Source organism: Emys orbicularis, chromosome 4, assembly GCF_028017835.1.
Source record: "Emys orbicularis isolate rEmyOrb1 chromosome 4, rEmyOrb1.hap1, whole genome shotgun sequence".
Classification (NCBI taxonomy): domain Eukaryota; kingdom Metazoa; phylum Chordata; order Testudines; family Emydidae; genus Emys; species Emys orbicularis.
In genome coordinates this window covers 26,283,585-26,308,247 of record NC_088686.1, presented here as the reverse complement: position 1 = coordinate 26,308,247, position 24,663 = coordinate 26,283,585, and the positions used below count along the sequence as shown (strand labels likewise).

At 42.0% G+C, this 24,663-nt stretch overlaps 1 protein-coding gene across 4 annotated transcripts in view; it reads right to left on the bottom strand.

Annotated features, from left to right (window-relative positions):
• BCL11B (BCL11 transcription factor B) overlaps window positions 1-21,962 on the bottom strand; it is a 96,790-nt gene extending 74,828 nt beyond the window's left edge. For 2 of the 4 annotated variants that reach the window (XM_065403526.1, XM_065403528.1), the window contains exons 1-2: window positions 21,905-21,962; window positions 7,665-8,033 (exon numbers count right to left, since the gene is read on the bottom strand). In XM_065403526.1, coding sequence (XP_065259598.1) covers window positions 7,665-8,033; window positions 21,905-21,962 — 427 coding nt within the window. The remainder of the gene's footprint in view (window positions 1-7,664; window positions 8,034-21,904) is intronic. The other 2 variants (XM_065403527.1, XM_065403530.1) reach the window with 1 other exon arrangement.
• Between the last annotated feature and the right edge of the window lie 2,701 nt (window positions 21,963-24,663).

The window sequence follows — 24,663 nt, the reverse complement described above, 5'->3', positions numbered from 1 at the left end:
CTGTTGTTTGTGTGGGTCTATCATGATGCAACAGGAGACAAAAACATTTATGAAATATAAGAAAATGTGATTATAAAACCACAAAAATTGGCAGGGAGAATCTGAGGTGGGTGTTTTACCTGAAATTACTTTTATTTATTTTGTCTAGATTTCAAATTGATAGACAGCAGCATCCTTTTTAAAAAAAAATTTCTTCCAAAATATCTAAATAGCAAAATTTCAGCCACTTTGGGAGAAATGTTGCACCATCCAGGCTAAATCCTTCTCATCTTTCTCAGCAGTAGCCCCTACTGAAATCAAGAGGAGTTGTCGACAGAGTAAGAACAGGATTTGGCTTCCTTGTTTGCTTTGATAGGATGGACTACCGGCAAAAACACAAGATAAAGTGCCACTGAAACCCCTGACACCGAGCACAATTCACGGGGCAGAGGGTGTCTAGTCTGTCCATGGGATAGTTGAAAAACAACCACCAAAGACTACATCAGAAGTGTCAAACGGGTGCGAAGAAGTTCAAGAAAGGAGAAAAGAAAAGGTTTCATAATAAGCGGGTTTCTCACCTTTAACTCTTCCCAGGATTCCTACACTTGCTGTTGTGCCTTTGCAGGACACTTTGTATACTGACAAATAAACGAGAGCCGTTATTTCTGTGATTATCTGTGCTGGATCTCTGTGTATGTATCTCCTCAAACACCTGCCCAAGGCACTATGCCTATAGTGATGTCATACAACTGCACATGTGTGTGTCTAGCTAGGTGTTAGATGTGTATCTGTATGTGTAGTTCTTTGCAGGTTTAGGATTAAGAGGCACTAGGTTAATATTTTTATTTTTCACCCATGTTTTCCCCTTTCCTGGTCCAGTTCTAAGTCCACCTTTCACTCTCTGCGCCCCTCTCATCACCCGGTCTCTGACCCTCAACACAAGTTATAGTGCACTCCTACCCTATAAGCACTACCATGACTGTGGTTACCATCCATAAACTTTCCCATTGCAGCCTATTCCACTTCAATAGCAGAACGTAGCTCAAGAGCATCTCTGAACTTCCCCCTTTAGCTTTCCTGTCCCCTCCAGGGACAACTTCTGCATTGTGTTTAGAAGTGGAAACTCATCCATCAGGAGAGTTACAATTCCTGACTAAGCCAATGGCAGTGGAAACTGAACCAGGCAAAGGTTTTATACTATTGAGCAGCTAACCTGCCAAAGAGGAACCAATAAGAAATCTATTCTAGGAACACAAGACTTGCCATACTGGATCAGATCCAAGGTCCATCTAACCCAGTGTCCTGTCTCTGACAGTGGCCACCACCAGACTGCAGAGGAAAGTGTAAGAACCCCACAACAGGCAGATGTGGGATAATCTGCCCTCTCACATAGGTCTGATTCTGGTCTCTCACAGTTAGAAATTGGTTTAAACCCTTAATGCTGTAGTATATTTCTTCAGCTGCTACTGGAGAAATTCCCCTCCCAGAATTAGTGTGTACAGCTTACAGATGAGTGGAACCACAGTTATGGCACTGGAGAGAGCCAGGAATAATGCAGGCAGGCACTGTGCAATTGTTCTCACTTTGCTGTACGAATGTACCTCAGGACTGTTTTCTCTTCTTCATTCTGGACTAGAGAGACTCATCAACATGCTTTATTTTGCACTCATTTGGTGATGTGCACAAACAAGGATGAGATCATCCAACTTGTTTTTCCCCTTGTGACCCAAGTCAGGGCCTCCACCGAGGTCTCCGGAGGCAAAAGACTTGTTCTTTAAACCATTGCAACACTGCACCCACTGCTCTCATCAGGTTTGGGGCTGATATGGCTGGGGTGTTTTGTTGTTTCTTGGGGGGGGGGGGGTTTCTGTTTTCCAATGTTAGATATGCAAATTAGCAAAATATATTGATAAACGTCTGATAAAATCACAGCACCTGATTCTGGTCTCACAGCAGGGTAGATCAAGGTAACTCCAGTGACATCATTGGAGTTACACCAGGGGAAAATGGCAAAAATGAGAGGAGAATCAAGCCCGTAATGTTTTCTCTAGAAGCCTAAGGAAAAGGCTCCTACAGTAAGCTGGTTTTCTTAGGCCCTCATATCATTTATTTTCGGAAGCCTTTTCTTCCTGTTTAACACTGTTTCTAGCCATCTCCTTTCCTTGCTCTGATAAATTATCCATGCTACAGCTACTGTATTGAAGAGCTACTGGTGGTGGGATCAGGTGCCACAGCAGACTTCCTAAAGAGAAGATCAGCCAATGCTGACTGGTTTCCAGCGCCGTATGCCAGCTCAGTGTTGCTCAGACCACCTGTTCCCAACCTGTCTGACATCACGGGCGATCAAACTAGGATTTCTCAGCTTGCATTTTCCTTTGCTGGTGTACTAAGGCATGGTGACGGCTGGCTGAGTCCTATAGTTAATATGGGTGCATGGGCCCATAATGGTACATTGTAAGTAAATGTCTCAGACTAGACAGCAATAATAATTAGCTGTCATGATTTGAAAAAAGGATAATCCATGCCATTGAGTTAACAATCACTCACACAACACACATGGATTTAACTAATCTTAATTTGGAGAAAAATAACAATTCTAAATATATCAAATAGCCTATTTCATGGCAACCTGCGGCAGTGTTTATCTCTGGCTTCCAGCACATGCCGGTTATTTAGTTTCTCTACAGGCAGTTTTACCGTTTAAAAGCCTGAAATGCACATTCATGGAGCAGGGGTTGCAGTTAAATCCCACATTTGACAGGGAGGGTTTTGGGTTTTTTTCACCTTACACATCTAGTTCGAGTCCATAATGGATGGAACCCTGTACTGGTAGCCTGACCTGGATGGACAAGGAATTCAAATTAACTCCTACTCCCAGCACTGTCTTTGCAGAAATTAACTCCACTGTCCTAATGAATTTCTGCTGTTGTTTTGGTCACCCTGCTTGGAAATGTATGGCTCCTGGTCTACACTTGTGAACTAGAGACAAAGACCACAGAACCTATCCAAGGAAGGCAAGACAAGCTACAAAACACCACTGTATTTCTCGTACTTCTTCTAAAACAACTGACATTTATAAAATACATGCAGTGATTGACAACTCCTAGCTAATTCACTGGCCTGGCTTCATTTTGTTGTGGAACAATCTGAAGCATCTGTTAATACAGTGCTTTCTGCAGGAGAGCGAGAACGGGTTTCCAAACAGGTTAGTCAGTTTAAAATAAAAAAAATTTTTGCAGAATAAACCGCCTGTAGTCAAGTCATGTCTTTACATTGGCCATGTAACATTCAAAAGCATATCTTATAGACAGCTTTCGTGATAACAAAAAGAAAGCTCTTTGATCAAACAAAGTTCGGCCTAGCAAATTACAAGTTAAGAGAACACTACAGACTTCAATATCAAAAGGTCTTTAAAATCTAATCCTGATTCAGGAGACAAAGTTACTGCAGTCCAAAAGTTCTGGATTTGTGTTATACACACACACACATGCACACACACACACACACACACACGCACACTCTCCTGCAGATCCTCAGGATCCACTTGTCTCTTGTTAGCTATGCAAGTATTGTAAAGCCACCAGTGTTGTGGTCAAGTAGGATTCATTGAGCATATTAAGTGGAGTCACACCTGGCTTCAGATGAAGGCTGTGAAGAAAGGAAGAACGAAAGAAAGCTATCCATCGGTCTATCAAAGAAAGAAGAACTTGGCTAAATCATGGAATGTTAAAGAACAAAATTCAGGGCTTCGGCAGGTTGAGGCCGTGAATCCAGCTGGAAATTTGCAATATGGAACCTTGTAACCCAACCATTCCAAAAAAGAAAAAATCTCACAACTATGGAGCACCCTGAATTGGAATTAAAGTTTTACAATGTGCTGCCTCCCGGCACTCCGGAGGAAACACCCACGCACGCAGAGAGTAAGAGGGTTCTGTGGCTCAGCCAAGCTCGGTGCTTGACTTACCTTGGCTACGCTCAGCCACGGAGGGCTGTAATGTCGTGCAGCTTAAGTCACGCAGCAGAAGGCCACACAAATCATTTTGACTGAACAAGAAGGTCTACGAAAACAACACGGGATCAAGGAGAGTAGCTGAAACCTATTTGAGGGCAGCAGCAGCGGTGGCAGCATATTTCAGGGAGCTGGAGTGGCGAGTGGGTGATTTCTGGTTTCTCTCTTCAAATATAAAGACTCAATTATCTTTGAACAGCTTGCTTTACACATGAATTGACACGTTTATTTTACAATAAATAACTGAAAGTTATCTATGTTTCCTTTACTGTTAATCTACACAAAGAAATAATAAACAGAGCTTGTCTACAAAAATGCAACTACTGCAGTCCTCAGAATTCAATTAAGCTAAAATAATTAATGCTTCCGCCATAATAAATTACTTTATACATTTGAGCCACTGAAGTTTTTATTCTTTAATCTTTTCCTTTTTATTTAATAAAAAAAAAAGTTTGTTTCAAAGTGTGTGTGGAGGGGGGTTGGTTAAGAGGGGAAAAAAAGGAGCATGATTTCTGTTAAAATGTAATGGTCTCCTTTAGCTGACACAGCATGTAGAGTGTTTTGTGCCTTTGATTAAAATAGCATTCTAAATGCTTTGAACAAACATATCTCCCCATACTTCTAAGGGATTATTTTACATATTTCTTGGTGGAATAAAAAAATCCATTCTTCCTGTCACAGTGCAGAAGGGCTAAGAATATCTTTCGTCACATATAAAGTAAAAATACTGTAGGCTGCTCCATTATTACCAAAAAAATAAAAAAAAAAATAAAGGGAGGGGGCAGGGGTAGGGGAAAGCTGCCTTAGAGATTAAGTTTCCCTTTTATGAAATCGTATTTAGCCTCTTTTTTTAACAAATCTAACAACAATGCTCTACAGCCTCTCACTGGGAAATACCTTTAATGTTAAATGCAGATTCTGATTTTCTTGGCTAATGCAGAAAGCCTTTCTATTGAAATATAAATAAGGGGCCTGGTATATCCCACTAAAGCCTTTCCAGTGAATGACTTCTGTGGATTTTTCATGGCTACCCTCCATGGCTGTAATGTGAGGCTTTTATCCTACCATTGAAAACTATCCTCTGCTATTAAAAAAAATAGAAGGACACCACCTTTTTATCTGAGAGTTCAGTTCCTAATTGAGAAAGCATTATTACTGCAGTATTTAGTGGTGAGTCCCTGTCTGAGTGCAGTGCAGAGAAAATCCCAATCAATCTATAAACCCCTTTTATTTTTGTAAATTCAGAATATCCCATACACATTTCCATTTGATCTTCAGGATAGTGTGAAAGAGATAAGGAGCTCTGGATTGGCTTGCTTCTTTTTTTTTTTTTTATTCCTTTTACTTATGTGTGAGCATTTTTTCCCTCTGCAAATCTTCGATGTGGCAGTGCCCTGGCTGCCCTGAGTCTGGCCCAAAGAATAGCCAAAGTATCATGAAAGGTGCACTAGGTTCTGGTCTGGGATTGGCCAACGGTGTGTTTTAACTATGGATTACATTTGGGCATGACGTTTCGCAAAGTCAGAAAAGACTCTAGGCCCAATCCTGTCAGGCACTATGCACCTCCTCCAAGGTGCCAAATGCCTTCAACTCCCACGGAGGTCGATGGCTGTTGAGAGTGCTCAGCACCTTGCAATATGGGTTCAGTGGCTGCAAAATCAGGTGCCAAGTGCACACTTTGAGCTCTCTCTTGCTCCCATCAAAGTCAATGCCTGAATCGACTGATTTCAATACCCTTTAATAAGGTATTAGACCACAAAGAAGCCCTATCTGCCAGGAAATGCATTCACAAGGCCCTCTTGGAATCATGGGAAACGGGTGGGAGAACTACCATAGTGCAACCTGCTCATGATGCTGCCACTTCTGATGCCCAAAAAACTGCCACCTTCACATGCTCCACTTCAAAAGCTAATGCACTCTTGTGAGGAAATGGGGTGAGAGCATGTTCTGACTAATCACATTCCAATGGGAAAGACAGAAAAGTACCTGCTCAAGATCTAACTTGGGGGCTAAGTGCATTAATTGAGGGGAAGACGTGTGTCTGTTACAGTGCCTAGCTACAGAGCCTGGCTCTTCAGATCATCTGATAGAGACTCATGTGTTTAGCTTTGGAGGTTCCCCGATTCGCTCTCCAGTGTCAGCCAAGATAGCAGCTATCACAGGGCGGGCGGCATAGCACACACCAGCAGTGGTTACATACTTCCTCTCAACAGAGGAAGCTCATCTGGAGCATCTGATGCCCACATTAGTTCAAATCCCACTTATGTAACAGCAGACACCAGGGCTTGAACCAGCAGCCTCCACTGCTAACAGCGTAAGTCTTTGTAGCTCAAACTAAACAGACAGCCGCTATAGCTAGCGGATGTAACCGACACACATTTTCTGTTGCTCAAGCCCCGCTGAGGACACGTAATACTCACTGACCACTGGGGTTGCGCTGTGGTGACTAGCAGAGAAGGGATACTGGGCCAGCGGATCTGATCCAGTATGGCAATTCCTATGGAAGCCAGCATACTGAAAGCAATAACTACATCCTGTTGCTCTTCGGGACTGGATGGAGAAAGTGGACTCCACCAAGAAGACAAGTTTGACTCAAGATCCCATGCTCTGATAGTACAGGAAACCCGCACACTAAGAGAGAGAGCAAGTCACATAACTGTCATAAGCAATGTGTGCTTAGTAACCGAGGAAAGCATAGGTGCAGAGCAAAGGAACGCACTATATACTTGATGATATAGAAAAGCTTTTCCGTGCCGTGTACGCTGCAGAAAAGGTTTCAGAACAGCTCATCCAGGTGGATACAGTCCCCTGTAATGTCCTGGTCAGTGAGACCACTGGGTGATCTGCTGAATAAGTGCTGGCCTTGGGGCAGCTTTAACCTACCCATCCAATTTCTCCAAGAAATCCAAGCATTTTAGAAAAGAAAATGCCTGTAATCTTCTCTCCCAGGCCAGCACCTGCTTGTCTCTACTTTCAAAAACTCCTTTTGGGGCATGCTTTTGAATAGCTCCCTTCCTTTCCGCCTAAATCTATGAAAATCCAGGATTTACAGGGCATCGGTAAACACAGCCCCATCAACATGTCATTTGGATAACGAGACTGAAATTCACCCCATTGCAGAGGGAGTGAGGAAGGCCCTATACACCAGGTAAGCCCCACTTTATTCCTCAGGACCAAATCCTCCTCCCATTAAAATCAATGGGAATATTGCCATTGATTTCAATGGCATCAGGATTTGGCCTTTTCCGCAGGCTTTAAGTGTTGCATAAGGCCTCTGCACTGGGATGAATTTCCCGAGTGTGTAATGTTCTGTTGTCTTTCTGGGCCAGCAGAACTATTTGCCTTCCGACTTGGGGAAGACACCACCAAAATGGCCTCTCTGACCCTGGGCCTTGAACTTTATTTGTGTGTACAGGCTGTACCTACAGCTATCCCAGAAGACCAACTTCAAACACTGAAAACAGTCGTGTCTCACTGACAGCTGGCCCTTCACAGAAAGGTATTGCCATATTAAAAAATTGGTCAATATTATTTCTGCAGCCCTGACTAGTGAGGTTGCTCCAGGCAAATGGCTCTATAAAGACCTGCTATTGAAGACTTCGTTTCATAGCACTTTCTAGAGGGCTTGCTTTAAAAGATTACCTAGGTAGTTGATTGAGTGTAAAACATGCTGTACCTGCAATGTTCTCCTGCTTGGGGCAAATTCCTTTTGTAGGCGTGAGAAGACGGTCTTCTTCATCGGGTGTGACTTGGATCCCGATTTCCACTGGCTCTGACACTTTCCTGAGCTCGGAGCGGGAGGAGGGGGGAGGGCTGCTCTTATCCAGGCTCTTTTCATAGCAGACACCACCAGTGCCATTGCACTGTTTCTTCTTGTGCTCTATAAAAACCAAGATGTCTCCCAGGGGGAAGTTCATCTGACACTGTCCACAGGTTAACAAATCGGGGTCTGTCCCACCTGGGGCGATGCTGATGCCACCCGGCTCCGCTATTGCCAGGCTCTCATCTTCGTCGGCAAGCACCGTTTCCACATGGTCAGCCTCTGCTTTACATGGACAAGAAGAAAGAGGGAAAGGGGGTGGGGAGGAGAGAGAGATTGGTTTGAATGTTCATAGAATCTGAATGATGCACCATGAGGTCAGCCAAAACAGCCTGATTGTATCTTTCTTTTCTTTTCCATGTCTTCCTCCCCTCCCCATAATGATTTCAATACATTTTGCAACCAAGACTGTCTGTGAAACAAAATGATAGACTGACCTCGCCTAGCTTTCCTGACAGCTCCTTCTAACTGCTGCCAGCACTGCAATAATATCAGCAAAGAGCCATTTTGCAATGCTCAAGTTTCGTTCTGAAAGGGTTACTTTTTTGTCCCATCTTCTCATTCCTACTGCATCTCCCTGCCAACCAGCACAGACCCACTCCAGCAATCCTTATACACTCAAAACTCTCACTTGACTACCATGGGTGTTTTGGGTGCTTTGAGGAATGCATGGTTGGGCTCTCTATAGCACACACTTATCCAAACACATAGACAGCAGCAAGGCTAAGTGGCAGCCAAATAGCACTAGTTACATTAACCTACTCAAGTGAGTAAGGTGATATGGCCTGTGGTGAGAAGTCAGGGACTTTTCAAAAGCCTATGCAGAGAGAGAGAGAGAGAGAGAGAGAGAGAGAGAGAGAGAGACTTATTTCCATGTAGGAATATTAGCTGGACTTTAAATTTTCTGCTCATTATTCTACTACCAAATTTCGGTATGGTTCTACAGCTTACAGAACATTTTCTTATTAAGTTGATAGAGAATTAAAGTGTGTGGGTTTCAAATAATTACCTTAAAACCTTCAGCCTTAGAAAATATTTCTTTATCCGATCACCCAAGTCAGTTTCGAAGGCACATGTAATTTCTATTAGTTTCATAATCGATCACTAAGTATTCTAAGCTAATTAATACATCTAAAATAATTGTAGTTCACAAGCCTCTTCTAGAGCAAAATGTTTTGTTTTGTTTTGTTTTGTTTGTTCTACAGCCGAACTGACAAAACTCACAAACCTTAGTCTTTACTCAGGCAAAAATCTCCATTGACTTTTACCTGAGGGAGTTTTACCTAAGAAAGGAGTACAGGATTTGTCCCAAACAGTACATAGAGAACTAGCAGTATGTAAATCAGCAAGTAGAGAGACAACACTATTGAATCTGGAGTAGGGAATAGTAGGGGGAAAGTTCTACATTAGCATCAGTGCTTTGTTTTTCAGTTTCCTGGAGAAGGGAAGGCGTGCAAATCTCTCAAAGCAGTGGGTAAACAGCATGTCGTAATACAGAATTGGATCCTCCTCCCTTGAAGTCAATGGGAGTTTTGCCCAGATATATAGCAAACTGCAGAAAAAGTATACAAAAAGGGATGGAGAAATGGGAGAAATATGCTTTATATCTAGGAAGTTACTAAACATTCTGAGCCACAGAAAAAGTTTAGAGGAGGCTTCTCCCCTGCCTTCCCCTTACAAGATAAATTGCTGATTAGTACCTCCACCAGCTGTATCGCAAGTTGCATCAGGATTCACTACCAGCTTAGAGCAGTGGTTCTCAACCAGGGTAGGGCACATCAACTCATCTAGATATTTCCCTAGTTTTTCAACAGGCTACATAAAAATCACTAGCGAAGTCAGTACAAACTAAAATTTCATACAATGATATTTTATACTGCTCTATATACTGAAATGTTAGTACAATATTTATATTCCAATTGATTTACTTTAGGATTATGGTAAAAATGAGAAAGTAAGCAATTTTTCAGTAATAGTGTGCTGTAACACTTTTGTATTTTTATGACTGATTTTGTAAGCAAGTAGCTTTTAAATAAGGTGTAACTTGGGGGTATGCAAGAAAATCAGACTCCTGAAAGGGGTACAGTAGTCTGAAAAGGTTGAAAGCCACTGACTTAGAGGATGCAAAGTGAGAAAAAAATACTATGCTTCATATATCTACGGTAATAAGAATAGGACTAGCATCCTATGAAACAAATGTCTGAGCAAGTCACATCCTATCGACGGAAGATATATACTGTAGGGCTTTGAATTTACTAACTTATAACAAAATAAATCTACAAGGTAACTAAACTCTAGGCATAATACACCTTCTGAAAACGATTAATTACTTCCCCCCCTTAATCTAAGTTTAAAAGGAGTTTGAAGACAATGCTACATAATTAATTTACCAATTTATTTTCTGAAAAGATGCTATGCCATAGTGAATATGTAATCATAACCCTGTGCTGAACAAAGATTGCTGGGGAGAGAGTGAATTTCTGTGAACAGTGTGTCAGAATGCAAAAGGTAATTATTTAGTGCTTCTGTTCCCATTAATGATCTAACATTGAGCAATATTGTTTATATTGAAGAAAGATTGCACCTTTAATTACCAATTGCATATACATAATTTTAGAGCCAAACTAAAAGGACTGTGAAAAAGGTCTTTAAGAAATATGTGCACCATTTCTGGCTAGAATTCTTATTAAGTGGGAGCAGAGTGTCAAAATATTAAAACACAGACAAACTAAAGGGAGATGGGACAAAGACCTGCAAAAGACAAAATAAAAATGAGAACTGAATTGAACTAAGGAAAAGTGGTAGGGAGGGGGAAAAATGCCTGTTACCAGGTTCATATAACATCACTGTTCAGCTTTCAGATTAAATATGTCTCTCAAATTACAAAGGTTTAACTCTGGTATATGTTACTGATAAATAAAAACACATATAGATCTCAACTTTATTATCTTTTTGATGTATAGGATTTTTTTCCCCTGCTGTTTCAGAAAATGTAGCAAAACTGCTTCATTTGATAAGGGTTCTGACTATGCCTGGGTGGAAAAGATGAAGTATCTTTTAGTTGTTAGCTGCTAAAATTGTTCAAAATTCCTTCTTTTCAATTCTACAATTAATCTGAATATTAGTTACGTCCACATATGTCTGTTCATTTATACTCTCTCTCTTTTTCCAAGGATTCTGCACTAGTATTTTTTAAAATAACATCTGGTATTCTTTCGTATTTTGGCAGTCTTCACATTACAGAAAATCAGCTTTTCATTTTCTGGGTGCACTAAGCCCTCGTGATCGGTAGTAATTGGGTTCCAAAGTATTCAATAATTTTCACGCCACTGTATTTTTTATTTTAGTTTAACAAATCATCCAGAACAAGATCGGTCTGATAGCTATCAATCCAAAGCGATGTAAGATACACACACGGCTTTCTATGGGGCCTGGAAATGGTCATAAAATAATGTCTGGCAAAACACTGACTATATCTTCAAATGCATTTTATCCATATCAATTTGCATATTAATTTTTTACTCAGAAAAGAACAAAAAAAGCTCCCTCTCAACAAAGATAAGCCACTAAAAACCTACATTCAAATAGCATTACAGGACAGACATAAACTCACAAAGGTAAGGACAGAAAAGGCTAAACATCCAGCCTTAACTCATGTGCCAAGCTTGGATAACACCATAAGTTAAGTCCTCCACCATTTAAGATCCCTGCAGTTTCAACTGGGCAGTTTAGGCCAGACTCTGAACAAAAACTCTGACTCTGCTTGTGGGTTTAAAATGAGATGCTCCTTCGCATTATTTGAAACTTTGCTTTCTGTGGTTTCATTTCTGTTGCTGGGCTGCTGGGTTTCACCATTACTTAGTTTTTTTTCTAATTATTATTTATTGAAAACAGAATGTTAAAAAGGAGGAAAAGCTGAACCACAAAAAAAAGAAAGGAACTAAAAAACACCGGCTGCCCTCACATGGAAAAGGGCAAAGTGAAAACTAGTTGCTTCCAGCCAGGTGGGTTAAGGTGTGCCCAGCCTCTCACCACACCCCGATGCATGCTCCAAGTAACCCGTCAGTAATCGCTCACAGGGAATATTGCGATCCATGGAGCAGAGATGGTGTCCAAAGTGGGAACCCTCTGAAACTGGTGTCATTCAATGGTTTCATGTGAATGTATTTAAACAATGTTCATTCACAGCACTGTATTTGTCAGACTCCTAGCGGCATCTCTAAGCACTGTTACTATCTATCGCACCAATCTGCATTAAAAATAAAGTGCTTTTTCATCCAAGACTGTAACGGCTCTATCACAATACCATTGACACTACAATTCTTAGCCTGGTGGCACCATTACAGCATTTATGCACATGTGTATATTATCCAACACACCATATTAAAATTACTACACCTGCAATGGTTTCTGACTTTCAGATGCTTCAAGCTCATTCATAATACCAAGACAGTTTCAGCTACTACACCTTGGGCCTGATCCAAAGGCTGTGGAACTCAATTTAAAGACTCCCACTGGGCTTTGGATGAGTCCTATAATAGGGAGTGTTACATTTCTTTCTATATTTTAGTTGTATTTAAGTACTAAAAATACAAAAGAACCCAAAAGCAATAAACTGCCCTCTTTCTTATTTTCCCTCCCTTATCGTACAGCATAAAATATAAGAAATGTTAATATATTTTATTTTGTTTAAAGAAGTGGGAGAGAAAAAACTGATCGCAGAACAAGGTCCTGCATGTCAAATTTCTTCTCCATGAACCGTTTCTAAAGCTGAGTAGCAAATCCATAAAAGCAGAGGTTGATGGAAACACTGCCACAGCCTTCACTATGGAGGCGCTAGCGGGTGCCCCAATTGCCATGGGTACTGTGAGATCCGTTACCATGTAAATCTTCCACAGTCCCAGATGAGCAGAGCTCAGATTAACCAGATCTGACTGCGACTTGTAATGATGAACTGATAAATCTTGCGGCATTTGCCAGCTGCACCCCATCTACAGGGACATTCTACCTTCAAGGGTATGGCAAACGCTCCCTCCTGCCTATACCCCATGTACGTGGAGTTACCAGCTGTATGATCCATGTGACAGTCACTGCACTGAAACACAGGAAACTCTACAGTGCCTTGAAACCAAATCCCTACTTTTAATGTTTTACCCGTCGTCCTGGTAAAAAGGCACAAAGGAAAGACTGGGCCCTCAGGGAAGTGGATTTCAACCTGGGGTCCGCAGACTATGTCTAAGAGATCCGAGAAAGGTAGTCATAACCATCGAACAGTGGTTCACCACTTGTGGACCACGGACCCCTGGGAGTCCGCAGACTATGTCTAAGATTTCCAAAGGGATCCGCACCTCCATTCGACATTTTTTAGAGGTCCACAAATGAAAAAAGGTTGAAAACCACTGCCTTAAGGTGTTACCCACAAACTAGACTTTAGAATGATGTCCCACTGACAACACCTGCATGTCACACTTATTGTAATATTGAATTATTGAAATAGCACAGACAACACACGCTGTGGCTAGGTTATCGGAAGCACCCAGTGTCATGATTTTACCTGCTTACAACTAATACTTTGGAAACCAAAGGCTTCATCTCCTCACCACTCAAAGTCTAGCAATAACCTGCATACAGATTCTTTTCATCTTCACAGCTGTGAATTGCAGTGTTTAGATATTGTATTATGTCTAAATTGCACCAACATCACACTCAGCAGCACTGGCCGGTTTTAGCTGCCATCAATATTTAATTTTTCTGATCCACATGATTAAAAATCAATTCTTCATAAAAAGAAAGCTGGGGATGGATTAGTAAAGAGAAAAACAGCAGTAACGGGGAATAAAGCTCTACTGACAGAGAGACTCATATTTTTGTATTACTTTTAAGTGAACCTCATGCCTGTGAAAAGTGCATGATGACAGCCCAAGAGATTCAGATTCTCCACTTATCCACAGAACAGCACAGGCAGCAGCTGTATGAGCTTCCCCAAGCTGCCTGCCTCAACCTTGACCTGTGGGGACAATCTGTGGGTGTAGAGGTAAGTTTAGTCTCTTTGGCCCATTCAGTCTGCTAAGACAGTCACACAAGCATGCCAATTAGTTCCAACTGTGATAGAGAGGGGCGTTTTTTGCTATGATGTGAACACCTGTCCACTAGGTACTGGACAGAGATCACGGCTTCACATAGCCCACTGCACAGCCTTCAGATGTTAATGATTTTCGATCACTAGACAGCACAGGGACTAGTATGCGGGGAGAGGAGAGGGGAATAACCCATTTAGATCTAATGCATTAGCAAACAGAACACACAGCTGTGAGTTTCAGGGCTCTTCTGCAACACAGTACATCAAACACCTATTTCAGAAATATCCTGAACCTCTCAGAGCGCAGTTTAACCCTCAGTCCACACCTGAGACAGAACAAACCTCTCTGCCACCGCAGAAAATAAGGATTACAGTATAAGAAAAATGCAAATGGAAATGAAATAGTAATAACAATGTAAATACCAAACAAAACAAAAGCCAGGCATATCCAAATGTGTACTTGAATCTTGGGCATTTCTCAGATGTAATTTAATCAGAAGCTACACACACACAATGTTACAGAAAGGGGTGATGTATGCTTTCCTAAATAAACTAGATACTCTTGAAAAAAAAATAAAGATTTACTGCTATTGAGAGCCTAAAATGCATCGGTTCTTTTATAGACCACAAAAGCTGTAAATCTTCACAGATAAAACAGGGATTGTGATGATGTGATATAAAAGCATTCTTTGTTCCCAAGTGAATAGATTTGTTTTATTTAAAACTAAACACACATACAAAAAAGATACTGGATACACAAAAAGAAAAGAAAAACAACTGTACTGAGGTACAATCTTTTAACTGTATTGGAAAAGAATCCCTGAATTACAGACGCTTAACAAAATATTTAAAAAGCATGATGAAAATTAGGTATTTTGTTTCTCGTGTGGATTTAAACACACAGCTATATTGTTTTTTAAAATTTCAGTCTCCAAAGAGGTTGTGTTCTGAATGAGGCATAAATCACTGTTACTCGTATACAACTTTCTCGAGCCATTTTTTTGACTTTCATTGAAGCATATTCATTATAACATTCAATGAATTTATGGCTTATGCCAGTGGCTTAGTGGAAGGGGTCATAAAAAAGTTAAGTAAACTAGTGATTTTTTTTCCTCCCCCTTAACTTTGGATTCCCTTTTTATAATGTGCTGTCTAGTACTGAGTCTCTGGAAAGTACCCTGGTCACATAACAGCACACACACAAATTATCAGCTGCTTCAGACAAAAAAAATTGAATTTCTTCCATTGAGGCAACTACACAAAAGACTTGCATATGTCAAAAATACAGAACTCAGTCCCTGTGAATGCCATACCATTAATCAAATCCCCGATCTGGTGTCACTTTTGCCAGTAAAATGATGGTATTCTTCTAACCCCCTCCATTGGCGCGTGCCTGCGATGCGTGAAGTGCGTCCCTCTGCTTTAATTTGTTTTCGAATAGCCTGCTTTAGGCATTTTTTATATATTCCTTGGGGAAAGCTGCTGCTGCATAGAGCTCTAGCGAGGGGATACGGTATAGGCTAGGCAACAGCTTTTTAGGGAGGAAAGCAGTGAGCAAATTTAACTGATGTTTAGAAGCTGTAACTTACTCTGAATACACAACTGCCTTTGAGGGTGCAAAGGAACAGTGCGTAGTGTGCAGCCTGCATAGACACATTTTATGAAAGTAAATAAACATGAAAGAGGAAGGTGCTGTGGTAGCAGCAGCTGAATGAATCATACATTTATCAATGCTTCACGCTGTTATTGATGTCTTTTTCCCCCCTCATTACAAAGATATATATAAATCTATCTGCATATAACAGCGGTACACACTTCGCAAGGCGCTTTTCTGGCACCCGTAACTTTACTATGCATCATGATTCAGCCCCACAAGGCAGCTTACTTTTCCTCTAGCCTTCTCTGAGGCTACCTGACTCTTAACCTTGAAAGACCAAATTCTACAGACAATTCTTACTCAATGTGTTGGGCGCGGAGAACCAAAGAAGACTGCTGCGCTGCAGAACAACCACCAAAAGAAGAAAATGTTCAGCGGAAGTGGAGAGCCATTTTGGTTGTAGTAAGTCTCTTCAGCGAGACTTTTTAAAACATGTTTCAATCTCAGGGGGTTTCTACCCAACTATAATGTATGGGGGAGGGGAGGTATTATGTCTCTTAGTCAAAATTTACAGTTGTGGAATTGAAGCAAAGCCACAATCAGCAAAGTTTGAGGTTTCTGCAGAAAAGGTTTTCCCATAGCTGGAGAATGTTAGCATCATCAGGGTTTGAGCCACTGTGCTCTTCATCTTCCAGGTCTGTCAAATGAGCTGGCTGCTGTCTATATGCTTCCAACTAGCTCAATTCAAACATTAAATGAAGTAGAGAAATCATCAGATAAATTGCTGGCCCTCTGTACTCAAGAGTGAAGGCTTTTTCTACAGTTGATGACAGCCCTGATCTTTTGTCTGACCTAATTTATTTCTCTTTCAGGTTAGAATAAAACACTCTTTCCTGTCACGGGATAACCTCCACCCACATATTGTGCCCTAAAATAAGAATAAGTCATTGCTATGTTAACAAAACTATAACTTGATGAATTTCTCGGACTTGGTGAGGTAAACATTATATCCTAACATCCAGTGATCAAAGCTTTCTATGTGTATGCCATTAAATTATACGTTTGGGCAAGAAAGTGTCCCACTAAAGTCTATCAACAATGCCCAGGCAAACTAAAACAGTGAATGGTAGAAGCCTGTATATTAGCCTATCGCTCATTCCACGGAAAGTTTTACACGTTGTATATGATTTGTGTTTATTTCTTTAGGGAAAGACGTATTTTTATTTACAGGAACTGCGGCCTGTATGTTAAAAGGAGTCAAGGATCAAAAGCAATACAAGCTATCCAAAATTTGATACAATCGAGTGGGATTTCAAGCTTTCTGAAATGTAAGCACATACAATTGTATGAATGTGCATGTTCATTTTTAGTGTACACAATCTTCTTCTCTATCTAATATTTGCTGTATGTTTATACATACGCTGGAAGCAGATAAATAGATGCACATGTCTTTTTACGATGAATCCATACCTATGGCTATCATCAGCTTTATCTGACAACAACAAACTGAGAATTTAAAGATTATATGTTGATGATAAAAGACACGGTTAAAAACTAATTTTAATTAAAAACTTCTAACTGCAGGAGTCTGTTAATCGGTCATGATTTGTTTAAAAATAGATTTATCTAACTTGCAATCCCACTCATCTAGTACCATATAGATCTTTGCATGAAAATCAATACTTCAACTTTACACTTAAAATATTTTGCAGCAACATAAACTGCCTCAGATACAGCTATTATTTCCCAAGCTATTGTATCCCACCCACCAGTACTACAGTACTGGATGATTCAAACCATAATCTACTATGATACAGACTATGAGCTCCCCCTAGTTGTCAACACATGTCACTTAAAGCCAGAGGGCACAATTGAGACTTGCAATTCAACTAAAAGCCAGCAAAGTTTATTTTGGAAAGTATTTTATATCAACAAACAATCCATAGCGCAAAGCAATCTAGATAGGAAATGTGAAAGGGAAATAAATGCCTTGTACAAAGCATTTTTAAACAAAAAGATTATGCTAAAAGCAAACTCAGTTCTGATAAAAACAACAGAATAGGTGTCAATGGAAGTCAGTCATTGATATCTATAATTTGTACTATTTTACCTAGCACACACTCATCTAAGTCATAATTATTGTCAAATATGCCACTAGACATCCCTTTGTTCAACATAGCAAGATACATTTTGCACTAGACAAGGATTCAACAAACCATTACTATTAAACACAGCCACATAGGAAAATCTTAGACTTGTTTGCTAAATGTTTAAATAAGCTTGACAAAATATTCTCTGTATTTGTCTACCAACGAAACAACGTGAAACGCTTTCTTATCCATCGTACAGCTTTTTAAATCACTAAGCAAATCAAGCAAAAACTAGGAAGCAATACAGATTCATAATACACAGCCACAACGTGTTGGCTTTTTTAAAATATGCTATTTTTTAAAGCCAGGAAGGCTATGAAAATGAGCTGTTTTTATCTCATGAGTAAATTACAAATAAATTTAAATAAAATGCATCCCAGAGACTGATAAAGAACATATCTTTTGTATTGCCTTACTTAAAGCTGTCATGTAACATGTCTTTAAAAAACACATCATGCTTTTGTATGCACAGCTATGCGTGTATTAAGAAAAACGCAGCCATCTCCAAAAATTATTTCCTAGCTAATTCTTTAGTAATATCTTACATTCTCAATGTGTAACACTAGGAGAAATTGTTTTCTTTGAAGGCGAAAAGCGCATTAATTGCAGCAAATCTAAATGCATTTTAAGTGGAGTTCTTTGCACTTAGAAGCAATTTGCAAAACTTTTATGTACTAGAAATGTTATTAGCTTTTTCTTTTACTTAAATTACTTTGTACATATATGAACTGATAGGGTAAATTATTAATCTTCTTAGGGAACCTGTTGACCAGTTATGAAAGAAATCTCGCTGGGGAACTCTAGTTCTCTATCTGGAATTTTATCATTTTACTGTGCTTTTTTCCTCCATATTTTCTACTGTTTTATTAATTTTGCTTATTTTGCCTTATTCTGCAAAACTGGTAGAAGCAGGCTTTTTACATGGATTCTCTTTCACATTTCCTTCAACTCCAAAAAATAATTCTAGTTTTAAAACACATTTCTCTAGTTTAAAAAATTGTTAAATTGGAAAATAAGCAATTTTAATCAAACCAAAATAATCTTTCTTGGTATGGAGCAGTTCTACAGCATATCATCATCTCTTCTGTATAAGACCTTTTTTCACTTTGTCTATAAATTTAACTAGCTCAGGTACAAGTTTTTGTCTCCATCACTGGATAAAGGTCCAGACTTTTGTTTTAAATTTCTTTTCTCTTTTTTGCATTGCAAGTATATCTATTGCAACACTGTATGAGGAACCTAGAGTGAGGCAAATAGGCCACTCAATTTTGCAGATTATAAATAATAATAATTGTTCCAATTTTGGAATAAACAAATATATTATATATATATATATATATATATATATATATATATATATATATATATATATATATATATATATATATATATATATATATATATATTGCAGCCTGCTTGCTTGGTTCACATTCACTATCTAAATGTTTCTTTGAATACCAACGTGAAACCCAATAAATATCAGTGGAACAGAGTCAGAAAACCTTTTTTTTTTTTTTTTGCACCTTGCACAGGACTCCTATCCACCCTGCAAAGCATTTCTCCTGACAGATGCCAAAAAGGCAGAGGTAAACATCAAATATATGCATCTCAGGAAACAATATCAAATTCATTCTGGGTTGTTGTTTTGGTTATTAGTTTAGGCTTTTTTCCCCCCAGCTACTCTCCAAACTCTCCTTTTCACAGGACAGACACTGGCTCTTTAATAATGAATTAAAGCCTCCTGAAAACTGGTAGGACTACTCCTGTCTGGCAAAACACCCTTCTGAAAGTCTGCAGCTTAGGCTCAGGGTATGTGTGCTAAAATGCCCGCATTTCCTGCTTTCCCCCTCTCCCCCCCAATTGATACCTTTATTTTTTTCTGCCACTATTCAGTATGCATCCTGATTTCTCCGCCAGCTTCCTCAGGATGGAGAGATAGATAAATACAAGAGGGGAGGGAGGGAAACTGCATGCAGCTTTGCCTTCCATTCCTCGCAGGCTCCCCTCCAAACCCATTGTGCCCGCTGCTTCTTGGAACCCTTATTAATGATTCCCTGTCTCATTACATCCTTTCAAATAAGGCGATATGAAAACAAGATGAAATTGAAGAGCGAACCTACCTGGCTCCCCTCCCTCCCAAAAAAAATATGTTTCTCCCTTTTAAACAAATTCAAACGTGCGCAACAAACCAGATTATCCACACAATCCACGGCCCCTTTCAAAATCAAGTATCTCCTTGCAAATGAGACAGAAAATAAGTAGTAGAAATTGCAATTGATGATGCAGATGTTTTTAAAAATCAACAATCACCCTCCCCCCCGACACACACACACACAAAAGGAAAAAGAAAATGCAATTTCCAAACCAGATTTTTTTAAAAAAAATAATGCAAATAACAAAAGGATGGGAGGAAAGTCACCTTTTTTTAAATGGGCATGCAAATCTGGTTGCAAAATAATAATGAATTAAAAACACCCCCGCCCAAAAAAAGAGTCAAATATCAGATGCATCTTCATTTTGTTGCACCAGGTGCTGGTTGGGGGGAAAAATGGAAGTAAAAAAACGAAGTAACCAGATGAGCTAAAAAAAATAAGAAACTGAAATTTCAGAAGGCAAACGCCACCCAAGATATCTAATAAAAAAAGTATTTCCAACAAATTCTTACAAACAAAATTTATCAGCTGTAACAAAGGAGAGATCGCAACCACCAAATGCTCCTGGCAGATGGCTTCTATTCTTGGTTTTCAGGGGAGGGGAGACTCTCGTATATATTTATTTATTTATTTATTTAAATTTTTTAAAATATAACATAAATATTCGGATTTGCAGCGTTTGAGACTCAGCCCTTGGCTTGCTCCATGCGCAACACTCCTTTAAAAGCAAGTTCGGGACTTATTTTGTTGTTGTTGCTGTTTGCTTGTTATTTGGCTACATTTTTTCCCCCCACATCAGATGGTGGGATTTCGGAGAGCCATGCAAGGGAAAAACCTGCCTGCAATCTTCATTGCACCTAGAAGAGGTTTGATTTTTACTGCACTAAAATTGTGCATGGCGAATTAGGGAAATAAACGCTAAAAACAGAGGTGGGAGGGGAGGGAACGTGCACAGAGAAGGTGCAATTGCAGCCGCTTCTGTAGCACGCGCGCACACACACACACACACACACACACACACACAACTGCACTGTCCCCCGGATCTTCGTAGAGATGTTACATCTTATTACCTTCTCTTTCTTTTACAATGGGCGCTTTTGCAAAGTACAGCTCCCACTCCTGCCCGGGCTTTTTTTGGGGGGGGGAGGGGTTCCCAGCGTGGATCTAAGGCTCCTGCCTAGTTGCTTTATTGTGATTGTGATTATTAGTAGTATTAGTATTATTTGCTGCAGCTGATGCCTCGTGGGGTAATTCTCCCCACCCCCACCCCCTTGCAAACTGGGTCCTGGCTCGCAGCGGAACACGCCAGCCCACTCGCTGCCATGCCTGGGTCGGTGGCCGGTGGAGGGGCAGGAGCCCCCTCCCGTGCCTTGGCACCTGGGCAGGTCCTTCCGTAAGGGGCTAGGGGAGGGCAGCCGCCTTCCCAGCTACCTGGAGCCTGACAAGCGTTCCGGGCTCCCGCTGCCGCTGCTCTCCCTCTCCGACTTCGCCTCCCCCCCGCCCGCATCCCAAGGGCTGCCCGGATCTTAGCCCCCCCCCCGCCGGCGATCTTCCCCAATCCCCCTGCCCGCATGGTGCCGGGGACGGTCCCGGCTTCGCCTCCTTTCCTCCCGGAGCGCGCTGGCCGAGAGGGGCTCCCCGACGGCAGCTCCCTCTCCGTGGGTCCCCCCCCTCCTCCACTCCGTCCTCCCGCCGCTCTCCTCCACTGCCCGCCTTTCCCCCCCGGCTCCCCTTCCCCGCATTTCCCCCGGCCGGCTGTCACCCCGCCGCGTGTGCTCGCCAACTTTCCCCGGCTCTTCCCACTGCAGCCAGCACGCGCGCTTTGCAAACCAAAACACCGAGACCCCACCGCCAGCTCCTTCCCCGGCCCCTTCTCTGCCCCACGCCGCCTGCCGCCTCCCTCCCGCGCCGCCACAGCCTGCAAATTCACTGCAAACTTTGGTTTTCTCGAGTCCCCCCTCCTCCTATCCACATACACCCTCCCCCCTTTAATTCCCTTCTCTCCCCCCCCTTCTCTCTCTGGCTCTAAAGTGACTTACTAGACTTGGCTTTTCCTGGACTTTTCCCCCCTTTTGAGCCTTGATTTCTGATCGTTCTTGTTTCAAGTTCAAACTTACGTGTGATAATCTCTCTTTGTGACAAGTGCTGCGGGTTTCCCTGCTTGCGACGGGACATTGCCCTGGCATTTACACTGGCATCGCCCGGAGAGCTGTACTGGGTTGGGGGGGATGTGTGGGGGGCGGATCTTCCTCCTCTTTTTTTCGTTCACTCTTTCGTCGTCTTCTTTATTGATTTCTTCTTCTTTTTAAAAAATAAAATAAAATGGAGACAAGAAAACCCCTCTTTTTTTGTTGTTCTGGTGCACCAGGTGGGATATCCCCCTGAATTAAAAAAACATCATCATCAGGAAAAGCTCTTTCTTTTTTTTTCTCTCTCTCTCTCTCACTGTCTTTTCTCCACTGCTTCTGTCACTTGGACTTCCAAATCTCTTCTTGAACTTAGGAGGATTTGCACCAACAGTGACACTTTTTCTCTCTCTCTCCAGAGTGCTTGGCAAATTGGCAAGTGCACTTCTTCCACCAGGAGGGTAAAAAATCAGGATTTTTTTTTAAAGTACAGAATGGGGATTGCCCACACACACAAAAATGCCCCCAAAAATATTTTTTTCAGAAATTGACCCTTGCTGGGTTTTTTAAAGGGGTAGCCAAAACTGTGTCTCCTCTTTCCCAGTTCAAGTGGCACTGCTTTGCCCTAGTGCTTTTGGATTGCCAATGCCTCTGCACCACTTTGCACTGCTCCCCCTCGCCTGGCACTGGGACTGGAAGGAAGGAAGCCCCCAGTGCAGCTGGGTTGGTGCTGGCTATTACTATTATATATTGCAATGTGAAGATGGCGGAGTCCTGGTTCTCTGGGAGCGCTCTGTCTCTCTATGGCTGGGGCTGCCTCTGTACAATGGGATAAAATTCAAGTTCAAGTGCGGACGTGACGTTTAATCTGCACTAGAGACAAAAAGACCCAGAGAGTAGGAGCACTGGGGGCGACTAGCGGTGGCTTTTTAACATTGTACCCTGCAAGAGAACAAGAAACACACACACACACACACAAACTAAAGCACATGCATGGATCGGGAGCAGCTCCGGGCTTTGTGCATTGCCTCCTTCACCGGCACTCCGAGTGCCAGCGAAATAATAATGATCAATAATCACCATCGTGATAAATAATAATCATGCAAACTAAACTTCCCCCTACCCTGTTCTAAGTGTCCTGTCCGTGCTGAGACCAGCTCTAGCGGGTCGTTCACCCCGGCCGGGGACTCACTAGGGGAGTGACTTGGGGATCTCCCTGGGGCAAAGTGCCTCGATTGGATTTAAATCGGCCAGGGGATTATGCCAGGCAGCGTGGCACCGCCGCCCGGGCTAAGAGAGGTCAGGATCGGAGTGGACAGCTCAGGGCGACGCAGGCAGCGGGACTGAGGCGGGGGTCCTGGCAGAGTGATCGCTCCGCTCTGTTATTAATGATGGCATAGGATCTCCATGGTCCGGCCTCGACTCTGGGTCTTGCTTCGTTGTGGTCCATTTCTAGGATCACTGGCGTGAAGGGCTGGGGCGGGCTTCTCTTTCCTTCAGACGGCACCCCAGGTACTCAGCTGCAGGCACATCCCCAGTGTATTTCAAACAGTTTTGCACTAACACAAATATCTGTGTGGGCTGGGGAAAGATTTTTCTCTCCCTAATCTATGAGTGATGCTACCGGGAGACTCTTTTTGTGTCTCTCACACACGCACGCCTCTTCGACCTTTGGTGGTGGTGATGGTGGTGTAAAAATTCCTGACAGGGAAGATCTTTGTGTGAGTTAGTGGCACTCACCCAAGACAGGGAGAATCCAGAGGCATTTAGATCACGGCGGAACAAGACACTGCATGTACTTTTCATTCGATTTCACAGGCAGGTAAATGCCCGGCTGAGTGCGCTTCTAACTTTAAGATTCTTGGAAACAAAACTTTCCTTTCCCCGCCCTCTCCTTCTTCCCACCCCCCTGTATTTTCCCTCCCCCCCCCCCCGAAAAGCAAACTGTTCTTTGCGAAGTGCTTTTCAGCACTAGGTCTGGACAGAGCGAGGGAAGTGGGGGGGGGGGGGGACTTTGAAGCCAGATATGGGGGCTGCAGTGAAATCCAATAAAAATCATCAGCCTTCACCCTGAACACGCTGGGCAAGACATTTCGCATTCATGTCATTCGCTTTCTACGTTGAATTAATATTTCTGTGTGTGAAGTCGCAGGGGAGCCTTGGGGGACCAAAATTCATCTCCGTGCCCTTAATCTGCTTTGAGCAGAATTTGGCTAACCAGCTATACTTGCCTCCTCCAGCAACTGTCGGGAAATCTGCCTCCCCCTACAGAGAGCGAGACCCTCTCAGATGTATGAGTTCTACTTCGTCAGCCCCACTCTCTCCATAGACCCTGGTTCTGACCTGGGGATTTCACATGGGGAAAGCCAAGGAAATCCCACCACCAGGCCTGGGGATGGGTTTTGTTGGCGGGCACAGGGCCAACCTTGCCATGTCCTCTTCTCCCTGCTCAGCCATCGTTCTCCCTTAATAGTACCTATGGAAAAGCCAGTTCAGCTCCTAGCACGCTGCCTAGATTCTTCCTGGCGTTTGTTTGTTTTGCTTAACAGGGTCCTACAAAGAAAATGAACAGTGTGGTGGTAACACAACTCGCAGCAGCTGGGCGGGAATTCAGAGATCCGCGGCTGCTTTTAACACACACACCCCAACACACACGGAGCCCTGTCAAAAAGTTGTGCAAACAATCGGGTGAGAAAAGGGGAGCACAGCAAGGGCCAGAGGTGGAGAAAGGTCCGAGGTAGCCTGCAGCT